Source organism: Podarcis gaigeae (genome assembly GCF_964106915.1).
Source record: "Podarcis gaigeae genome assembly, chromosome: 17".
Lineage (NCBI taxonomy): Eukaryota > Metazoa > Chordata > Lepidosauria > Squamata > Lacertidae > Podarcis > Podarcis gaigeae.
Window position 1 is genome coordinate 34499794 of NC_139694.1, and position 22659 is coordinate 34522452.

Consider the following 22659-nt stretch of genomic DNA (forward strand, 5'->3'; position numbering starts at 1 on the left):
AATAAAACAATAGAATGAAGAAAAAATGATGACCCAACTTTAAAACATACAAAAGTAAAACTACTAAAACAGACTAAAATACCTCCTTTCCAAGAATCTTTTTGTTGTTGTTGTTGTTTAGTCGTTTAGTGGTGTCCGACTCTTCGTGACCCCCTGGACCAGAGCACGCCAGGCACTCCTGTCTTCCACTGCCTCTCACAGTTTGGTCAAACTCATGCTGGTAGCTTCGAGAACACTGTCCAACCATCTCGTCCTCTGTCGTCCCCTTCTCCTTGTGCCCTCAATCTTTCCCAACATCAGGGTCTTTTCCAGGCAGTCTTCTCTTCTCATGAGGTGGCCAAAGTATTGGAGTCTTAGTTTCAGAATCTGTCCTTCCAGTGAGCACTCAGGGCTGATTTCCTTAAGAATGGATAGATTTGATCTTCTTGCAGTCTATGGGACTCTCAAGAGTCTCCTCCAGCACCATAATTCAAAAGCATCAATTACATTGAAGGCACCTGATTGATCTCAATGGGCAGGGAGTTCCAAAGTGCAGGTGCCGCCACACTAAATGAGTTCTGACAAATATGGAACGGATGTTGTGTGGCATTTGTAGTAGTGCTAATTATACCTATCAAACCAGTCGAGTGGGCACATGTGGGGTAAGGCAATCTCGTAGGTAAACTGGTCCCAAGTTGTTAAGGGCTTTATATGCTAACAATAACCCCTTGATGTTGACCTGGGAGCAAATTGGCAACCAGTGTAGATCTCTCAGCACAGGTGTTATATGCTGACAAGGCCTCACTTCTGTCAGCAATCATGCTGCTGCAATCTGTAGTAACTGCAGCTTCCAGATCAAGCATGGAAGAGTTTGATGCAAAATGATGGCCAAGGTATTTAACAGCATAGTTGCTAAACAACTGGGATCTACTGCAAATCACCCAGAGATCTACCAGTAGATATCGCTCTAGCTTTTGTTCACCCATGGCCTAGGTCAGGTGTAACTGTCCTATCATGTGCATAGGCTAATATTTGGATTGCTTAGGCCCCAGGAACTGAACTGTCAGCCATGCAACTTTATCTCCCAATCCAACTGGGAGACATAGCATTTTGCCTTATCTTTACAATTCCTCTCCAAACACCAGGCAGAATGATCTTGTATCTTAGCCCTAAGCACCACAGCAGTGCAATCAACCCCCCCCCCCGCCTACTCTTTAACAGTAAAGGGCAACATCGCCACCCCCACCTCACTCCAATGCTGGGGTGGGAAGAGATGTTGCATTTTACAGTGGTGCCTCGCAAGACGAAAAGAATCCGTTCCGAGATTCTCTTCGTCTAGCGGTTTTTTCGTCTTGCGAAGCAAGCCCATTGACAGCTTAGAGGATTAGCGCTACTGCGGTCTAGCGGCTTCTAGCGATCAGTTGTTAAGCGGCTTATCAGTGGATCAGCTGTTAAGCGGCTTAGGAAAAGGGGGGAGAAGCGGAAAAAAACCGCGGGGACTCACAAGATTTTTTTCGTCTTGCGAAGCAACCCCATAGGGAAATTCGTTTTGCGAAGCGCCTCCAAAACGGAAAACCCTTTCGTCTAGCGGGTTTTTCGTCTTGCGAGGCGTTCGTCTTGCGGGGCACCACTGTACTTAGTGCTAAGTTTGTAGATAAAAAAACCCCTGTGACTGCACCTTAGAGATTCTATAAAGTACAACTGTGCATAAACATCGGCCAATAATTTGCTACAATTTATGTCATTATGTACAGGCATTGTGCTATATCACATATTGTGCATTCTCACTTTCCATTAGGGGTATGAGAGAGGGAAAACACTTCCCCCAACTTTTGTGTCCAGATTTTCACTTTTTGAAATACGCCAACCCTATCACACTGCCTCTAACTTGCCTTTTCTCTAAACTAAAAAGTACAAAACTCTGCAACTCTTCTTCATAGGGGAGTTGTTCCATCCCTTGATCATTGTGGTGGCACTTTTCTGAATCTTTTCCAATTCCACAATATCCTTTTTGAGGTGAGACCAGGACTGTACACACTACTCCAAATGTCATTATGATATTGACAGTTTTATTTTTTAGTTCCTTTCCTAACCATTGCTAGAATGGAGTTTGCCTTTCCCACAGCCACCGCACCCTGGGTCCATTATCATTATCTGCCACCTCCACCTTACCCCATAGCTGTCCACCTTCCCTTTTTTTGTGGGAAATACACTTATTCCAGCGCCATTTCCCGCTACTTCCCACTGCTATCCTGGATTGTTAGATATCCCATAAACTGTCCCTGGGACGGGTGAGGCTGCAGATCCCTTATTTTCAAATCTGAAAATTGACAGCTATGCCTCACCCCCATGGGCGTGTACGTGAACTTAATATTTTTTGCTCCAACAATATTTTAATCCCTGTTTCCACTGAGCTGGAGCAAATGGTCCTTTCAGTTTTATGGTAAGGTACCACACAGTTATAGGGACACGGGTGGCGCTGTGGGTTAAACCACAGAGCCTAGGGCTTGCTGATCAGAAGGTCGGCGGTTTGAATCCTCGCGACGGGGTGAGCTCCCGTTGCTTGGTCCCAGCTCCTGCCAACCTAGCAGTTCGAAAGCACGTCAAAGTGCAAGCAGATAAATAGGTACCGCTCTGGCAGGAAGGTAAATGGTGTTTCCATGTGCTGCTCTGGTTCACCAGAAGCAGCTTAGTCATGCTGGCCACATGACCCGGAAGCTGTACGCCGGCTCCCTTGGCCAATAAAGCGAGTTGAGCACCGCAACACCAGAGTCGGGCACGAATGGACCTAATGGTCAGGGGTCCCTTTACCTATGCCAGGATGCTAAGGGATGCGGGTGGCGCTGTGGTGTAAACCACTGAGCCTCTTGGGCTTGCCGATCAGAAGGTCGGCAGTTCGAACCCCCGCGACAGGGTGAGCTCCCGTTGCTCGGTCCCTGCTCCTGCCAACCTAGCAGTTCCAAAGCACGTCAAAGTGCAAGTAGATAAATAGGTACCACTCCGGTGTGAAGGTAAATGGTGTTTCCGTGCGCTGCTCTGGTTCGCTAGAAGCGGCTTAGTCATACTGGTCACACGACCCTGAAGTTGTTTGCTGGCTCCCTTGGCCTAATAAAGCAAGATGAGTGCCGCAACCCCAGAGTCGGCCACGACTGGACCTAAAGGTCAGGGGTCCCTTTACCTTTACTTTACCACACACTTACAACTATTGCAGGCATATCCATATTGCAGAGCTGCTTCTGACACAGGGAGTGGGCAACACAGTGAAGCGACGAGCACGCGCGCCACCTACTTGCCTTTAAACCGGGCTCTCCTGCAAATTATGAACTACGATTCCCAGCATGCCACAAGTTGCGCAAGCGCCCCAGCCTCCTGTCTAAGGAGTCCGTTTTAACGGACGCATCAGTTTACTGACAAGGCCTCCGGCCAGTAGGAAGTTGCCAACTCCCAATTCGTTACAGCCGCCCATTGGGCTCGCCCTTTCTACTAGACAGACAGGCCTCTAGTTAAATCCCTGTTGCGGAATGCCTGATTGGCCAATAAAAGGGTGAAGTATTCGGTGAGGGGCGCGGCTTTCGAACCAACGGAGAGGAGGAAGCGCCGACAAGTGACTGACAGCAGCACAGCCCAATGGGCCATCGACACCGTCCAATCGGCGCCGGGAGCCGCCTATTTCCCCCTCCCTTCCCCTCCCCTCGCCGAGGTGGGTAGCAACAGTTGCCCCGGTGAGGGAACACGGAGGGCGCCATAGCCACCGTAGTCGTGGCGACCAGGAAACCCGGCAACAACAACAACAACCGCCCACCCTCTCTTCCTCAGCGCGATTCCCGCCAAAATCGAGAAAGGGCACGACAGCCGCGACTCCGTCCCCGCCCTCCCCCTGAGGGGACGCGGCCTCGCGGGGCCGGGACGGTCCAGGTGGGTCCGAGTCCGTTTCCCCTCCTTCCCCCCCACCACCGCTGTAAAATGGCGGGGCCCGCGGCTCCCGCTTGACTCCCCGACGCAGCCGAGGAGGGTGAAGCGAGTGAGCGGTGGCTTTTCTCCGGGCTTTGGCCCCCGCGGCGGCGGCCACTCCAAGCAGGGCTTGTCGGGAGAGGGCCCAGGCCCTGACAGGCGGGGCTTCGGCGCTCCGCAGTGATTGGTGGGCGGGCGGACCAATAGGCGCCGGCTGAGGCCCTGAGATTACCCAATCGAGTTTACGGGGAGGCGGGCGTCGACTGCTCCCTCATAGACACGAAGAGAAAAACAGTGACTCACGGACGCGTCATGGCGTCGCAGTGACGTCAAGTGGAGTAGTGGTTTTTTCCCTGTTTGGTTAAAAATGATTGTGACGTCGCACAGCAGTAATAAATGAATAATAATGAAAAAATCACTGCCTCCCTTTCTGGTTAAACATCAATGGGTAGTAGTAACGGCACAGAATTTAGAGAGTACTCTACAGTGATGTAAAGCAAAACATTGGTGTTTTGGGAGGAATGATGTCATAGTGACTCCATAAGTGAGATTTTTTATTGGAAGAGTCCATAGGTTAGTAGATAAAGGGATTCTGAAGGTTCAGGATTCAATCTCTAATTTAAAAAGAACCTCAAACTTCTGAAATATTGGCTGCCTGGGGCCTTAGAGAGCTGCAGTTAGGCGATGGTTAGTACTGACCTAAAGATGTATCAGTGGCCTCTCCAGTTATGAGTCAGTTACTTATATTTGACACATATTAAAGGGCTGGAAGGCTGTATCTCAGTACAGAGAAAGGACCTGCTTTCTATGCAGAAGTTCTTAGTCAATGGCATCTCCCATTAAGGGATCATAGATAGTCTGAGAAAGATTTTGAGAACTGAAGTGAGTGTGGGTAGGCATTAATGGTCTTATTTGTGCTGGTTCATAATAAACAGACTTGTTGCTACTTCAAATGAGCACTTTTACTAAATTTCTACCTGGCTTGGTCAGTCCTGGCTGGGAGGGCAAGAGCAAGAGGACACCATAACTTCCTGATTCAGATGCAATTGGAAACTAATTGAAGTGTTGTGTTAGAGGGGACAAGGAAGTGGATCAGCATAGGGCTTGTTCCCATCCAGGTTTATGGAATGTTTGGAACTGATATATTCTCAGCATCCAGAGGCTACTTAAAAGAGTGAACCTTTTGGCTGCCTTGTGTTGTTTATATGAAAAAGCAGAGCAGAAATTTAAAAATAATTAATAAACATGTAGTTGTCCTCCTTGGGCATTTGACCTGTATCCCCTGAAGAGCAACTAATGAACTGTCGAGGGTGGGAGAAGCTGAAGCTGCCGTATCTACTTTTCCTGATCCTTTCTTTTGGACTGGATTATAATATTGGACTTCAAAATGACCTATGGTTCTTCCTGTTACAGGCCAGTTAGGCCTGTAGCCCAATTGTTTACATGCTAAAGGATACATTATATTTACTACATGATATGACTTGGGTATATATGAGAATTGTTCCATCCCCCCTGTGTCCCAAAATGTATTAATTATATGCCATCAAAACGCTCTTTTATCTTGAGTTCAACTAACAGCCGAAAACCAGCAGCTGAAAAGCACATTGTTACTTGCTCATAGCAGCTGCTGCAGGGACAGAAATTACAGCGAGTCAGTTATATGACAGCCCAGGTTGTAGCTCCATCCAAACATGTAGTTGCATCACAGAAAAGATGGAATTTGTGCCATGTGGGCAGGGCTGTCCCATGGAAGCTATAGCCAGGACAGCCATAGCACACAGCTTTAACTTTAGCTCCTAACTGATTCCTTCCTTCTATTAAGTGGTGAAGGCAAAATTTTGGAGGCCTAAGACAGTGTGCTGATATATTGAAGAATCTGATAATTGTATTCTTCTGACTATATGGCATGATGCACTGTTGCCCAGATAGTGGTGTGATTTAAAATACTATTCAGTTATTGTATTGGGAAGGAGGTAAGTTTTAGTATACAGCAACTGCATTCTTTAGACCAAGAGTAGAGTCTGGGATACTTTCAGACAGCATCCTGCCAACAAAACTGAGACAATTCAGGAAAATATGGATAAAGTCTCATTGTGCCTGGAAAAATGTGCTTATTTTGGCACTAGTTCAGGTAAGCTGGGAATGGATTTTAACTTTCTGTCTCCATTTTCCAGTGATGTACATATGCCTTGGCTCCTGGCCTATAATATCTGTATACGTTTCAATGCAGGAATTTAAAATTCTCTACATGAGAAGGCATATGATAATGGTGATAATGAAATGTTGTACAGTACTTAAAAAACAAGGCAAGCTACTAAGAATGCAAGGAGAACACAGTGACAGCCTTTTTCATTCCTAACCTTTCTCTTGTCCCTAGGGAATGTTACCAGCTTTTCAACTGTATCTTTAACTACAGCCGGAGATGTAGGCATTAGGTAGTGATAATGCTTATCTCTATGCCTTGGGAAACTTAACCTGCAGATATGTGTACAACAAGCCACTGTTGGCACAAGAGCAGTTCATACTTTTTGATCAGTTGGCAACCCTATCAATAGGGGTGCCCATTCTGCCTTGGAAGGTCACTAGTTCCACAGCTGAGGAGTTCTAGTTTGTGCTCTAAGAGAGCCTTCCCTAAAATCAAAATTTTTCTGTTTCACATTCAGCCCAATTTTAAGCACTTCTACTTGACAGTAAACCTACTTGCTTTTAGTGATATTTGCTTCCAAATAAGTCAGTGATGTGATGCAGAAATTTTTCTAGTGCTTTATTTTCTCTTTGATGAGTTCATTAATAACAATAAATGGATGTCAGTTGCAAATAAATATTTGGCAAGGTTTTCTGTTTCAAAGTTGTAAGCTATTTTGCTTGGATTTAGTCAACAAAAACACACTCTGAGGCAACAGAAAATTCCTAGTGTGGTGTGTTTTGCAAATTTGCTGAGCATCCCCTCTATGCCTTCATCCAAGTTATTTATAAAGATACTGAAAAACAACAGGCCCAGGACAGCATCCTGCAGACCCCACTTGTCACTTTTCCCCTGGAAGGATGAGAAACCATTGGTGAGCACTCTTTGGGTTCAGTCAGTCAACCAGCTAAAAATCCACATAGAACCTAGGGCAGGCATAGGCAAACTCGGCCCTCCAGATGTTTTGGGACTACAGTTCCCATCATCCCTGACCACTGGTCCTATTAGCTAGGGATCATGGGAGTTGTAGGCCAAAAACAGCTGGAGGGTCGAGTTTGCCTATCCCTGACCTAGGCCCTGGAAATAATCCTCCGTCAGCCGCAGTTCCAAATGCATTGGTTGCTTGTGGTCTTGCACAGCTCCTGTTCATTCAATTGGAGCTTGTGTGATTGCCCACCCAGTGGATAATGCCAAAAACATTTCCGAAAAGCTCTCTGTCTAGAATAATGTCATTCCCTGCTTTGGACAGAGACCCTTTTGAGCCCTTTTGAACATGTGTGTCATATACAGCAAGACTAAACCTTTCAGTTTAATTATCTACCCTGCTGCTGCTTGAGAAACAGTATTTTCAGTGAGATCTCATGAGATCTTGTGGAACACACAAGCTCTCATGAGAATTCTGTGAAATTCTGTGAAATTGGCACCAGTGCAAGTGGTGGAGGTGGTGAGGTGGGTGGTAGGGGACAGCAGCAGGGCAGGGGGGCATTTCCCGTTTCACCTCCAGCAGCGAAATGGGATGCAATGCCCCTGGTTTCTTCTTAAGCCCTAAAGAAATAAGAATGTTGTCTGCATTCAGACTTCTGTGTTCCTTCTCAGAGATGGCTGCATTTCAAGAGGTAAATCCAACAAGTGACATAGATATGGTTACTCTGCTGCCAAGTCATGTTTGACAGCCAGTGCAGGATTGCTTCCCCTCTCTTTTTGTATAATGATACCATCAGCTGCAGGCCAGAGTACTTCCTGTTCCCCCTCCTGTTTGTGGAGTTCTGTGGATAGGAATAGTTGCTTGTTTAATGAAAAGGAGAACATGGTTAATGTGAGAAGCAAGAGTCAGCAGAGCCTCTGAAGCTAGCGACTTGCCGAGAGTTTGCGCTTCAAATATAATGGACCATGTCTGCCAGTGAGAGACTTGAGTACACAATTCTGATTGGGATCAGGCCCAGTTGTTCTTCGCTGTGACTCTCTGAATCTAAAAACAGCCGGGTCATTTCCAAGTTTGGCTTGTTCCAAAAGGAGTGACCAAGTGTATTGGAACCTTTGGAATGTAGCTTAAGCAGAGAACTGCGCTGTGGATGACATGATCCTGTCTCTCTTGACTCCATTGGCATGAAGGTAACGTCTAGCTACCAGCACATTTCCAAAGGGGAGAAAAGTCAAGAAGGGATACTTGTTTGGAACTAGGACTGAAAAAACTTGGTCAGATTCCCAGCAGCCTCCATCATGGTTTAGGCATCAGCCCTGTAAAGGGCTGAACAAAATATACTTAGAATTGAATGAGTATTGACATTTTACTCACACTACTTTCATAGCATACCGGAAGAAAGAGTATGGATTTAAGTATAGAATTATGAAAAAAGTAGTGGTATTAGAGAGCTGCTGTTGCTCAGAGTAGATAGTCCTGGGCTACAGGTGACTAGTGGTCTGACTCAAAATAAGTTAGCTTCAGATGTACATAGCCAACAGGTTGCCAAACTGTGTAACTCAAAATAATATTAAGATTGTTTTGCACAGTTAATTGAGGATAGAAAAATCGAGGAAGGCAGCTTTATCCCAGACCTTACAATTTTCACCAGTAGATTCTTGGAAACTTGACAGCTCAGAGGCAAGACTTGAAGCCAGAAATAACCAGTAGCAGACAGAGAGGTGAAGTGATTTCTCACTTCACCTGACTTCTGGTTGCCTGTGTTACTGCTGTGATGAGGTAAGTGTGGTGCAATCCTATGCTCCTGCTGGTGGGTTTGCACTACACTGACCTCACTGCCATCTTGCCTTTCCCTTCTCTGCCCCAGTATCCTGCTTGGCAGGGGGTTGGACTCGATGGCCCTTGTGGTCTATTCCAACTCTATGATTCTATGATCAATGTGAGTGATGAGATCTGATGAGTACTGCTGCCTCACCTTGCTTTCTGCTGCTGTAAATACCAGTGCTAATAAGACAGCTACTTTGCCCATACAGTTAAGTGCATAGCAGTTTCTTTCCCCCATATTATAACTAGCTGGATGGGAGTGAGGAAAATTGAGTTTCATTATTTTACAAAAGCTTCCTTACCTGGTTATCTAGGAATAATCATTGCAGGGGCCCACACAGGTGGCTGCTTACAAGTCTGAGTCATATTTCTCATACCATGTTCCAACTAGAGTCCATTGAAGAACACATTTTAAACTGGGCTCCCAATCCTTGTGTAAAAATAAACAGGCAAAATTCTCATTTTGTTACATACATGCTACACTTTCAATTCCAGAGGAGGCAAGATCACCCACTAAAAAGAAATGATCCCTTAAAGTGGCAACTGCCCTAACCTGGATCTCACTGTAGCACCAAGTCCACTGCATCTCCAGGAGCAATGCTGAAGCAGTCAAGCTGGACATTTCAAGAGAACAGTCTTGGTGTTTGAATTGCTAAGTGTTTTCTCCCTTTTCGCCAAACGCAGAAGGAGCAGCTCTGTGTCACTGTGTTGTAAGGAAAAGTCTGTACCATGGAAGAAAATAAATAGGCCACAGGAAGAATGGCCTCCTGCTGGCAGTGATTACTATAAGATAGGGTCGCCATATTTCAAGCAGTGAAAATCTTTTTGTTTTGGAAATTTGAAATTTTTGGCTATTTTTAAGGAAATTCAGCAAAATCTAGACTTCCGGCATGGGTTGCCATACGTCTGGATTTTCCAGGACAGTTCAGCATTTTCCACCCAGATATTCCTTCCGACTGTTGTATTCCAGCTATATCCAGGAAATTCTGGATGCATGGCAATAAGAAGGAAAATGTATACTGTTGAAGAGATTCACTACAGGAGTAACTGCAGGAGCACTTGTTTTTCCTTGGCTCTCTATGTAAAGCTATGTCACAAATAGTGAGAGTTGGCCTGCAGTCATCCAGGACTAGCAATTTCTTGAGGCATTAGCCTCAATTTCTATAGTAAAGGTACCCCTGCCTGTACGGGCCAGTCGTGTCTGACTCTAGGGTTGTGCGCCCATCTCACTTAAGGGCCAGCGCTGTCCGGAGACATTTCCGGGTCACGTGGCCAGCGTGATGAAGCTGCTCTGGCGAGCCAGCACCAGCGCAGCACACGGAAATGCCGTTTACCTTCCCACTATAAAGTGGTACCTATTTATCTACTTGCACTTAGGGGTGCTTTCGAACTGCTAGGTGGGCAGGAGCTGGGACCGAACGACGGGAGCTCACCCCGCCGCGGGGATTCGAACTGCCGACCATACGATCATCAAGTCCTAGGCACTGAGGTTTTACCCACAGCGCCACCCGCGTCCCTCAATTTCTATAGTACAGGATGCCAATTTCTGGGTTTTTTAAGTCAACCGGCCTCTGGCATTGACCTTGAGGAGTAGTGCACCATTCAGATGGAACTGTCTTCTTTCTTACATTCCACAAAGGCTGCAGTTTTTGTGGGGAAACGCCTCCCCCCCCCCCCCAGGCACAGATAGATACTGGAAAGCTAGTACAGTCTTACCTTGGAAGCTGAATGGAATCTGTTCCAGAAGTCTATTCGACTTCCAAGGTGCAGCTTCCGATTGGCTGCAGAAGCTTCCTGCAGCCAATCGGAAGCTGTGGAAGCCCCGCTGGATGTTCAGGTTTCAAAGAACGTTCCCAAACTGGAACACTCACTTCCGGGTTTGCGGCATTTGGGAGCCAAAACATTCTACTGCTAAGGCATTTGTCAACCAAGGTATGACTGTATACTTTTGCACCAACTACACTAATGGATCCATTGAAAAACAATACACTTTTTCTTGTGCTCATCAAGATACCCTTAAGATGCAAATTAATAACAATAATTCACACACTTCAGAGAACATTTTCTACATAGCCCGGTTCTCTAATACATTATTCTGCACATGTTGTTGCTATTCACACACACTACCTTGTTAGCTGTGTACCTTAAAAAGTGTGACATTTTCCTGATATTGGCCAGGACCAGTGCCTGGATGCAACCTGGATGTTGAACAAGTTCTTGAATGCACTCATCTTGAGTGGATGAGAATTATTAGACTGAAGCTGAATCCTGCTAGGACAGAGACACTGTGGGCAAGTGGTTTTCAGGTCCAAGAACTGGGGAGTCTGCCTGTTCCAGAAAGGGTTGTGCTCCCTTTGAAAGAACAGGTACAGTGGTGCCCCGCAAGACGAATGCCTCGCAAGACGAAAGGGTTTTCCGTTTTGGAGGTGCTTCGCAAAACGAATTTCCTATGGGCTTGCTTCGCAAGACGAAAATGTCTTGCGAGTTCCTGCGGGTTTTTTCCCCTCCCCCCCTTTTTCTAAGCCGCTTATCGGTTTATCCGATAAGCCGCTAAAAGCTGCTAATAGCGCTAATCCGCTAAGCCGTCAATGGGCTTGCTTCACAAGATGAAAAAACCGCTAGACGAAGAGGCTCGCGGAACGGATTCTTTTCGTCTTGCGAGGCACCACTGTAATCAGTTTAGGCCTGCTTTTGAAACCATCTTTGCCCATAGAGACTCAGGTGGCCTCTGTGTTGAAGAGCACCTATCATCTGCTTCAGTTGATGTGTCAACTGCATCCTTTCCAGGACAGGGATAACTTGGCCACTGTGACACATAAGTTTGCAACCTCATGTCTGGAGTATTGTAATACACTCTGTGTGGGGCTTCGCTTGCAGCTGATCCAGAATAGTGCAGCCTGGGGGTTTCTCTTTATTCAGCATGCCAGTGTTGAGGAATCTGCCCTGGCTGCCTATTAGCCACAGAGCCAGTTTATTACTTACATACAAAGCCCTAAATAACTCTGGACCAGGTTACAAAAAAACCTGCCTTCCTGTTCATCACCCAGTAAGGGCACTATGATCAGCCAGTGGAATACAGTTTTGCCATGGCCTGATGATTTTGACTTACGTTAACATAGGGGTAGACTTTATCCACTAGCGGCACAAGTGTTTTGGAATGCTTCGTTGCTGAAATACCAGAGTCCCCCTCAGTGTGGGCATTCTGCCAGCTCCTGAGGAAAAAAAAAACTGTTTAGGCAAGCATTTCCCTAAGCAGAAATTGTGATTTTATTGCTTTAACTGTTCTGTTTTTCAATTGTTCATTTAATTGTATATTTTAATTAAAGATAATTTTATTGCTATTTTAATTATGGGTTGATTTTATAGTTGTAAACCACTTAGAAGATATTTTGGCATATAAGCAATACAGTGGTACCGCAGGTTAAGTACTTAATTCGTTCTGGAGGTCCGTTCTTAACCTGAAACTGTTCTTAACCTGAAGCACCACTTTAGCTAATGGGGCCTCCTGCTGCCGCCGCGCCGCCAAAGCACAATTTCTGTTCTAATCCTGAAGCAAAGTTCTTAACCCAAGGTAATATTTCTGGGTTAGCGTAGCCTGTAACCTGAAGCACACTTAACCTGAAGCGTATGTAACCCAAGGTACCACTGTATATAAATTAATAAACGAGAATAACAAATAATAATGTAAACCAAAGGTATGTCTTAAAATACCCACTTGCATTCCCCTAAAGCTTCAGATTGAAAGTGAAGATTGGCAGTGGTGGGCAGCTATTTGCCCAAGAAACTGGTCTGCCATTACTGATTTTTATTGATTTATCGTACCATAGAATTCCTGAGTTTCCTGGAGGAGTTTGAAAACCACTGTGGTGTGATATAAAACATAAAGGGCATCTAATTTCAGCCCTAATCATATCAATAAGAATGGTCTGAGTGTTTTTTTTTTTACTATAATAAGAACAGATATGACTAAAAATAAAAATAGCACAGCTTATTTGGTGTAGTTTGTTGTCGGTAAGGGGCTTAGCACAGATGTACCTCCCTTTTTGGGTTCAGTACTAATTCAGAGGAATGCTTTTCCATAAATTAAGCCTATTTCTTTTCTATGTTTAATTTTCTTTGCATGTTTAATTTTCCTCATACCCAGTTAGTAAATCATAGTAGTGCCTGATGCTCTTGAATTGTCCATTGTCCCTCTTGATAAGATGCTTCTCTGCTCATTACCAGGTGTTGGGCTATTGCCATTTGTTTCTTGGGTCCTATTATTAGGGTTACACTGCCTCTGAAGGAGCAGGTACACACTTTGTGGGTCCTTCTCAATCCATTGCTGTGACTTGAGGCTCAGGTGGCCTCACTGCCTCAGGGTGCCTTCCATCAGCTTTGGCTGGTGTCCCAGGTACACCCCTGTTTAGACAGGGATAGGCCAACTTCTGTTGCCTGTGCTCTGGTAACCTCTAGGTTAGATTACTGCAACGTGTTATACCTTGGGCTGTCTCTGAAGACGCTTTGGAAACTTCAGCTGGTGCAGAATTCAGCAGCCAGGGACGAGACGATCTGACTATATAACTCCAATCCTGGCCCGACTGCACTGGCCACCAATTAGTTTCTGGTCCTAATTAAAAGTGCTAGTTTTGACCTATAAAGCCTTAAGTAGCTCAGGGCTGCAATACACCTTTCCCCACATGAACCGACCCAGACCCTGTAACTATCAGCCCTTTCTGCAGTGGTTCCCCATTTGTGGAATATTCTCCCAGGGAGGTTTGGCTGGTGCATTCACCTTTAGACTCCAGGCGAAAACATTCCTCTTCAACCAGGCCTTTGACTAATTAAACAATCTATGACCTTTTAAACTGGAGGTGAATAGGTGGGTATTGTTTCTGTTTGTTACTATGCTATGTAATTTTGTGTTTTTACATTTTAATAATCCTGGAGATTGTACAGCTTGTGATTCAGTCCTCAGTTTCTCATCTCTGACATGGGCTAAATCTGTTTGCTACTGATAGAATACTGAATTTCGGAAAGTTGTGAATGTGAAATACAACATGTACGGCCATTCAGAATACACTTGAGTAAATGCAAAGTGGTGTTCTCTGGTCTCCCAGATTTCTAGGCAGATCTTCTGCAGCATACCTGTTGCCACTCTTTTCTGTAATTGGCTGCATTTAGGTATTAAGCATGGTGTGTTATTAAGTTAGTGTTCAGTGAATAGAACTGTACGGAGCTTTTTCTGTCTATGGAATGCTTTATAATTCATTAATTTTTCCTTCTTTTTTGTTTTTATTTGTTTTTCCTCTTTTTTTTCTTCACCGAAAGGAAGCAAAAAAAAAGCCTTATTTATTATCATTTTCCCCACTGTTGGCATGGCAACACAGGCGTACGTTACAGAATTACAGGCAGCGCAACAACAGTCACAACAACAGTCACAGCAACAGCCAGCAGCAACAGTGGCCACAGCAGCACCTGTGGTGGTGGCAGCAGCTCAGCAACAATATGTGGCAGAATTGCAAAGTGCGCAGCAGCAGCAGCCTGCTTCGAAACAGTATGTCTCGGAAATCCCACCTCCCCAGACACAGGCTCCACCTACTGGGCAACAAACACCAACGCCAGCCCCACAGCAGTACATAGTAGTAACTGTTTCTGGTAAGTATGTGTGCAGCAAGGGGGAAAGGGTGTGTCCTGGTACCTGAACGGGTGAAGCATTTTGCAGCCTGCAAAGGAGGCAAGTATTCTGTAGAAAAATCCAGGGTCGTACACTGACTGTCATCACAAAACAGTCACCTGTGGCAGAGGAGAGAGTTCCGTCAGCAGCTATCTCTTGAACCAATCAAGGCATAAGCTCGTCGGTCTTCTCTTGAAAACTGTCAAGAATGGAGATCCTACCACATTCCTAGACAACTTGTTTGATTGATCAGCTACTTCTATTTTATACACACATATATATATATTCCAACTCTACAATTCTATGAAAATGTCATCAAATAGCTACCTTAAATTTGCCTTTGAATGATTTGCATCCCATTGCTTCTTATCCTATCCTCAGTGGGTACTTTGGGGGGGGGGGAAGGAACACAGATGGTTGTCTTTTGGTAGTTTTTTGGCAAATCCATGTCTGTCTAGTCCTGAGAGATATGTGCAAATAGCATTAACTTATTTGTTTTGGAACTTATTCATTATAGGGTCAGTATAGGCCCTTCTTTCTGTGTGAGCCCCCCCATTTAGGGTGCACAATTTTAACTGTATTTCAATATATCTCCCAGACCATCTTGAAAGCTTAGAGCAAGTAAGTGTGTGTGCATGCATCCATGTGTTTGTAAAATAGTTCCAACTAATTACTAGCTTAGTTTTAAAAAAAAGTTATTTTTTTGTGCTCATAAAAAGGATTGTCAGGATCAATGTTCAATGGTTCTTAAAAGGAAGGTTATTTTCTAGGGGGGGGGGTTGGCAGCCATTATGAGCAGCTCTTTCCACCTGTCAACTTTTGCTTTTCAAACATTGAATGAATTGTTGTCCATAATAGTTCATAGTTCAGGACATCTTTTCTCAGGCGGTCCTTCTCAGGCTGTGGCTATGCAGTATTACTTGCACCCTTCATAATACCTAATTTGAACTGGCTTGCCATCATAAAAGTGTGCATTCCAGCTTTCCTAGGCTTATTATCTGCACCAAGCCAGGGGTTCTCAAACTGACTATTAGAGCCAGTATGGCGTAATGGTTAGAGTGTTGGACTATGACCTGGGAGACCAGGGTTTGAATCCCCCCTCAGCCATGAAGTTCATTAAGTGTCCTTGGGCCAGTCACCATCTTTTAACCTAACATATGTCACAGGGTTGTTGTGAAGATGAACGGGGGGTGGGGAGAACCATCTACACTCCCTCAAGCTCCTTGAAAGAAATGGTGGTATGTAATGGTGATATGTGGGGGTCCTGTCACTGAGCACAATATTTCTGCATCCTTATCTACAACTATCTGCAACGTAGCATGCATCAACAATTTGACAAAACACCTTAACTGGCACTTTTAAATATACCGTATTTTGCGCCCCATAGGACGCACCGGCCCATAGGACGCACCTAGTTTTTTTGGGTGGAAATAAAGAAAAAAAAATTATTCCCCCCCCCAAGGGGGGAACAGCGGGAAGGTGTGCTCCACCTCCCCGCTGTCCCCTGAGCTTGTGGGGCTGGCGATGGGGAGAGGTGCACTGAGCCCGGGACTGGAGGCAGCTCTGCACAGCCATCGGGATCCGGGCGGGATTTCGCGCCCCACTCCCGATGGCCGCGCAGAGCTGCGCTGAGCCCGGGACTGCAGGCAGCTCTGCGCAGCCATCGGGATCCGGGCGGGACTTTGTGCCCCGCTCCCGATGGCCGCGCAGAGCTGCGCTGAGCCCGGGACTGCAGGCAGCTCTGCGCAGCCATCGGGATCCAGGCGGGACTTCGTGCCCCGCTTCCGGTGGCCGTGCAGAGCTGCGCTGAGCCCGGGACTGCAGGCAGCTCTACGCAACCCTCGGAACCGGTCTCCCGAGGGTTGCGCAGAGCTTCCTGAAGCCTGCATTCGCCCCATAGGACGCACACACATTTCCCCTTCATTTTTGGAGGGGAAAATGTCCGTCCTATAGGGCGAAAAATACGGTATTTGTTGGTGTGAATGAGAATTTGAATAGCAAGGAGCTTCTAGGGCACCTTGGTTGCAGCTCGTCTCACTTTAGCAAGATTTTGGAAAGACCTAATGGGCAATGATTTCAAACTGGCATGGCAAAGTCCGGCATACTTCTCTTTCAGAAAAACTTACCTCTAAGCTTTGATTTCCACGTGGGCATACAAAATTGGACAATTTTGTAGTAACATGGTATAACTTTATCACCTATGTCAACAACAAGATAATTGGATATCGGACCCCCATCGCAATATGCTAAAATTTGGAACGCTTAAAGTTGCATCTGGATTTCGGCCCCTGCTTACCTGACTTTCTGATTATATGGTTTTTCCTGTCTTTTTAGTTGTCATTTATAAGCTGCCAGCACTCTTTTTTTTTCTCAGTTCTCATGGAAAAGCACAGCTGTCAGTCCACAAAAGGTCATGATGTTGGCAATGTTTTAAAATTTAGGTCCCTTTAAAATTCTGTAAATTCCATAAATAAAGCATAAAAGATGCCCTACTCCACCCACAAAAGTTCTGCAGGTCAGCCTACTGCTTTTCAAGACAGACTAATAGGTATTTTAAAAAATATATTCAGTAAAGGAACCAGAACAGAGATATGCTGGCTGTACAGGTCTAATAAAAGAAAAAGCAGCCATTTCCTAATCTGGGCTCTGGTGCAGATCCATAAAGGAGGGTCAGTAGCCTCACTTCAGAAAAAAAACCCTGTAGGTTAATAAGTTAGAATGTATATACAGAGTTGCAGTTGATAAAAGAGTTTTGCAGAATTCTTTCTGGCTCCAGCATCAACAATGAAGATTTGCATTTAGAACTTAAGTGTAGCAATGAGAATAGAACCCAGCTTAGTCTTCCGCAGCAGGTCTTTGCTGTCACTAATCAGTTTTTTATGATTGTCAGTGAAATTATCTACATATTTTTTTAGTTATTCTGGTCTATAGTCTGCATCCAGTCTACTGGGAGACATGACATGAACTCTGCATCAGAGCTCTGCGCAGGCCTACTGATCAGTGGTGAGATTCTAGCCAATTTAAATGGGAGAGGTTCAAGCACATACTGAACTCTTCCACTTTTACGTTAATGATACTTGAAAATGTTTTAACTTTCACTGGATTATGCCACAAATAGGCATTTAGAGCTGAGCTCATTGATTGCTACAGCATATTGCATTGGACTTTCCACACTCTGTTTCTTGCCATGGGCACTCAGGGAGATCAGACTAAGCGGGAAAATCTCTGTAGCCATTTTCACTGAATGTTTTGACCTGCTTGGTGGAAGAAACACATGAATAATATTGCCTTCCATGGCACTTAACTTGTACAACTCTAGACAAAGGTGATCAGTACAAGCTCCACTTCAAGGGTGTTCAGGTCCTTGTACACACGTGTGTGTGTGTGTGTGTGTGTGTGTGTGTGTGTGTGTTTGACAGAGCTGGCCCAAGATATTCTGGTTGCTGAGGCATAAAATGCATTGCCATCTGCTAATTATCATGGGATGCAATCCTCTAGGAAGTTCTTCTGTGCATGCTTCATTAAAATGCATAGAGGTTGCACAGACATTGTGCTTGATGGGTCATGTCTGTCATGTCTTCAATTGTGCTATCTTACTGGCTCGTAGGATCAGCTGTGTTGCCTTGCTTCTTGGTGGAGCCTTCTCCGTATCTTAAGAAGACAAGGCAAACAGCCAGATAGAATTCCTGCTGTCTTTCGTAGTGTAATGCAGCACTTCAGCTGGCCTGAAATATGATCCAAAGAAACCTGGACTGCTTCTGATTCTAATCAGGTAGCTCCTAAGCTGCAGAGTGAAGTTGTTTGATTTGCCTTGTGGTTGAGCTTTTTCCAGAGAGTGTAGATTTCCATATCTATGGAAAGCAACTGAAAAAAACTGGCAGAATTCAACTTTGCACTATTGAGTCCTGTTGAAATATTGAATGTCTGTTGGATTTGGTGCATTCTCCCAGTTCTAGTCTTTCCTTCAGCTTAGTTCTTACTCTTTTCAGTCAGTAGAGCTGGAAACTGCTGGATTTTTCAAATGAAGGTTCATGTGATCCTTTAAAAAAATAGTACATTCTCACCAGGATCCAGACTCGGAACCTGTTTTCAGTATCAGGGTCTAATCTTAGAAGGAGTATTGAAGGAAAGTGCCTCTAAGCATGAACAGGGTATAGATGAGGGAGGGGGGGTATTTTTGTGAGTTCAGAAAATGTTTGATATTGGTTGCATTTTGCCTGTTTCACATTTCTACGTTTTCCTCCCTGCTTCAGCTGCTATCCCTTCTGTTTCTTCTTAAGTGTATAGCTCTTTTCATACACTGTGTCAAAACTGGACAAGAAGGCCAGGAGGCAAATGGACAGGAGAGGCTCTGCATATAGACCGTCACAGAGATGGTCATTCCTAGTCAGTTCAGCCAAACTTGGGCTAAGCGGAACAATGGCCTATTGCAATTTAAAGCAGCTTCATATTTTTCAGCAGTGGAGTGGAATAATATTTGACCTTGCTCATGGGGAAGGGCCAGAGCTCATTGGTAGAATACATGCTTTTCAGAGGGAAGCCCACAGGTTCAATCCCTGGCAGCTCCAGTTAAAATAATCAAGTAGCAGGTGATGGGGGAAGTCCACTACTTGAAATCCTGGAGATTCATGAAGTAGTGACAGTACTGGATTTCACCTGGTACAAGACAGCTTCGTCCTTTCCTCTTATTTGAGAAACTGAGTCTAGAACAGATCTCTGGGTTTTTTAAATCTTTCTTTTCAGGCACCACTATTAATCGCCTTCTTTCTTGCTTTGTATCCCATAAGTGACCACTGGGCAAATTACGGTACAGTGGTGCCCCGCAAGACGAATGCCTCGCTAAACGAAAAACCCGCAAGACGAAAGGGTTTTCCGATTTTTTAGCGGCTTCGCAAGACGAATTTCCCTATGGGCTTGCTTCGCAAGACGAAAGCCCATAGGGAAATCTCCGGGGACAGCGGGGAAGCGCAGCGCGCCTTCTCCTCTGTTCCCGGACCTGTCCTAAGGCTTGCGGTGGGAGGTCCGGGAACAGAGGACAAGGCGCGAAGGTCTTCTCCTCTGTTCCCGGGGCTTGCGGTGGGAGGAGGGTTTTTCCTCCCCACCGCCAATATTCAGAACAGCATTCTGAATGTTGGCGGGGGGAGGAAAGCCCTCCTCCCCCCGCAAGCCTTCAGGACAGTCTTTGTCCCCCCTGCCTGCCTTCCCGGGGGCTTTTAAATCGCCCCGGGACAGCGGAGAATTCATCCGCTGTCCCGGGGCGATTTTAAAATGCTGGCGGGCGGCAGCGCTGCCGCCCACCAGCATTTTAAGATCGCCCCGGGACAGCGGAGAAGTCTCCGCTGTCCCGGGAAGGCAGGCGGGGGGAAGCAAAGACTTTCGCGCCCCCCCCCCCGTCGGCCTTCAGAAGAGGTCGGGGGACAGACTGTCCCCGGACCTGGTCTGAAGGCGGTTTCCATAGGAACGCATTGATTGATTTTCAATGCATTCCTATGGGGAACCGTGCTTCGCAAGACGAAAAACTCGCAAGACGAAAAGACTTGCGGAACGAATTAATTTCGTCTTGCGAGGCACCACTGTATATGCTTGTGCTTGTTTAGAAAACAGAAAACACAACCTCTCTCAATTTATATTTACTTGTTGGCCAGTTACATTGTCTGAATTTATCAGCTTTTAAAAATCAATCCATTAATATTAAAGTCGCATTTTCTGTAAGTTGTCAGAATTATTATTCTTATTATTCTTTTACTCCGCTGCTGTTATAACACGTGCTTTGGACAAAATCAGAGATAACAAAAGAGTAAGGTGATATCTTCTGCTGATGTAGGGATATGCAGGGTTTCGAGTTACACTGACCTCTTCATTCAGCAAATGGAAGAAAGCCACTAATTTTCAGCTACACTGAAACACAAGTGCACTGAAAAACAGAAATAAAGATGGCTAGGAAGGCAATGTTCAAATTCACTCTAGATGAAGTCCAACTCTCCTGCTTCATGTATTCTGCTAAATTGTTTTTGAAACTTTTTCTCAGGCTGCAATCATAACCCTGCTCATTTGGGAATAAGCCCCAATGAATTCAGTTTGCTTTTGAGTAGACATTCGACTGCCAATGAGAGTTTTATTTGGATGTTTATTTGGATGTTCATTACCTTGTGCCCCCTCCTTTGTCAAACAATGCAGAGCACATTTGAGCAACCTGGTAGAGTGGCATCTGTGGTCATAGCAGGTTTCTCTTTGGGTTGATGCTAGAGATATATAGCCAGTCCTGCTTCATTTCAGTGAAGTCGAACTGAACAGTTTTATAGCAGCTGAGGACTTTGCTCAAAGATTTTTTTCTGGATAATCTTGCCATTATTGTTTTTCAGGTTTTTAAAATCCTAGTTAAATTATGTCCTTCAGCTGAGTTGCCAAAGTGTGTACCTCATTAAATGATGGCTAGCGGTGATATTCCAAAATGCATATCAAGGCAATACTCTTATTTGGCAGATAAAACTATATCCCCAAATAGTGTGCAAGCTTTTGAGTTCTCCAGCTCTTCATTGGGCTAGATGCTAAACAAAATCATGGAAAGTGAGGAACAAACAAACAAACAAACAAAAGTCTTATTTTGAAGCTATGGAGTCCGCATCTGGTCACAGTATTAAGATGATGTTTCAACTAACGATGGATACAGACCAGAGCAACAGTACACATTAGCCTAGAAAGAAAAATGGAAAATTAAGGCAGGCAACAAGCTTCCAGAAAATATGAAAAGAACACAGAGATGCTCAGTAATCTCTTTCTTTTTCTCTTTTAACAAAATGACAATGTCAGCAAACCATGGTTGTCAGCAAACCATGGTTGCCTTAGGCAAGTAACTCTCTCAACCTGTCCATTCTGCAATATGGGAATAAGAATACCGGCCATGCAAATTTACCAGGATCAGTGCTAAATTCCAGTGGGCTTTGTTCCTTTAGGTTTATTCCTGTGACTTGTTTCCAAAAGGAGTTAAGGCTGTGCATATGTGTTTGTGTGCATGCAGACACACGCTTGTGCAGATACATGCCCTGTTCCTCTGCTGAGCTCCATGGGGATCATAAACCCTCTTATAATTGGAAGTATACTCCTTTAATACTCTGATAAAAATAGTTCTAGTACCAATATGTCCTGAAATTAGCAAGGGGAAAAGAAAGATTGAATGAAAGTTTGCTTATCTTTGGGCCTTGTGGTAAGAGCAGTAGTGAGAGGAGGGGCAGCTGTGGAAAGGTTCTGCCTTCCAGTGATCAAAGCCTGTCCATTTTTCCTTGATTGGCATGTCAGAGTTGGCAAATCTAGAAATTGTGTCACTGGGGCATTGAACAGAATGCTTGTTCATTCCAGGCAAAGGGCCTATTCAAAAATGCTCCCATCTGGCAGTGGTTCAGGTCTTGCACAGTGTAAAGCCCAATCACTGCAAGCTAAATTCTGCTTATCCCAGGTCCAACCCTTTTAACTTTTATTTTTGTCGGGCTCTTTTCCAGTCCCCCTTTTTCTGGTCCTGCTTCTTCCTGTTTGCTTTGATCTTATATGCTCTCATTCCCCAGAAAAGAGCAACTACTTTCAGATAACTTGTCTGCATTTTCTTTAGTTGTCTTTTCAAGGGAGGCTCATTATGACAGTCTGTTGACCCTCTAGTCTAGAACACCAGGCCCTCTGTTGTCAGCCACAGCAGAATATCCTGATTAAAGTAAGATTTTCAGAGTTCCAGAACCGAAGGTAGCTCTGTGAATGTTGGGAGGTACAAGCGGATACCCTCCAATATTTCTCTTATGAAAATAGGGACGTGCCATTCCATATTGATAATTTTACTATTTAGACCCCCCCACATCTTACTGGGTTGTCCCAGCTGCTCTGGGCAGCTTCCAACATGTATAAAAGCATAATAAAACATTAAACATTAAAAAAACTTACTTAAATAGGATTACCTTCAGACGGTTCTGGAGTCAGATACCGTATTTTTCACTCTATAAGACGCACCAGACTACAAGACGCACCTAGTTTTTGGAGGAGGAAAACAAGAAAAAAAATATTCTGAATCCCAGAAGCCAGAACAGCAAGAGGGATCGCTGCGCAGTGAAAGCAGCAATCCCTCTTGCTGTTCTGGCTTCTGGGATAGCTGCGCAGCCT

The 22659-nt window shown here is 44.9% G+C and overlaps 1 protein-coding gene and 1 long non-coding RNA gene across 11 annotated transcripts in view; one reads left to right on the plus strand and one right to left on the minus strand.

Annotated features, from left to right (window-relative positions):
• The first annotated feature begins 3658 nt into the window (after positions 1-3658).
• Positions 3659-22659, plus strand: part of RFX1 (regulatory factor X1) — a 52052-nt gene continuing 33051 nt past the window's right edge. For 2 of the 9 annotated variants that reach the window (XR_014559324.1, XM_083718540.1), the window contains exons 1-2: positions 3674-3894; positions 14172-14498. Coding sequence is in view for 7 of the 9 variants with exons in the window: in XM_083718540.1 (XP_083574666.1) it covers positions 14219-14498 (280 nt within the window). In the remaining 2 variants the exon portion in view is untranslated. Of the gene's footprint in view, positions 3895-14171; positions 14499-17322; positions 17521-22659 lie in introns of those variants that run through there. The other 7 variants (XM_083718545.1, XM_083718546.1, XM_083718543.1 and 4 more) reach the window with 7 other exon arrangements.
• Positions 3938-17137, minus strand: LOC310835277. Of its 2 annotated transcripts, XR_014559495.1 has the most exons (6): positions 16814-16949; positions 14542-14636; positions 11971-12073; positions 9164-9291; positions 6588-7881; positions 3938-6524 (listed from the first exon to the last, which is right to left on the minus strand). It is a non-coding gene; the product is annotated as an uncharacterized lncRNA (long non-coding RNA). The 2 variants fall into 2 exon arrangements; XR_014559496.1 differs by lacking the exons at positions 3938-6524; positions 11971-12073 and having other exon boundaries at positions 7547-7881; positions 16814-17137.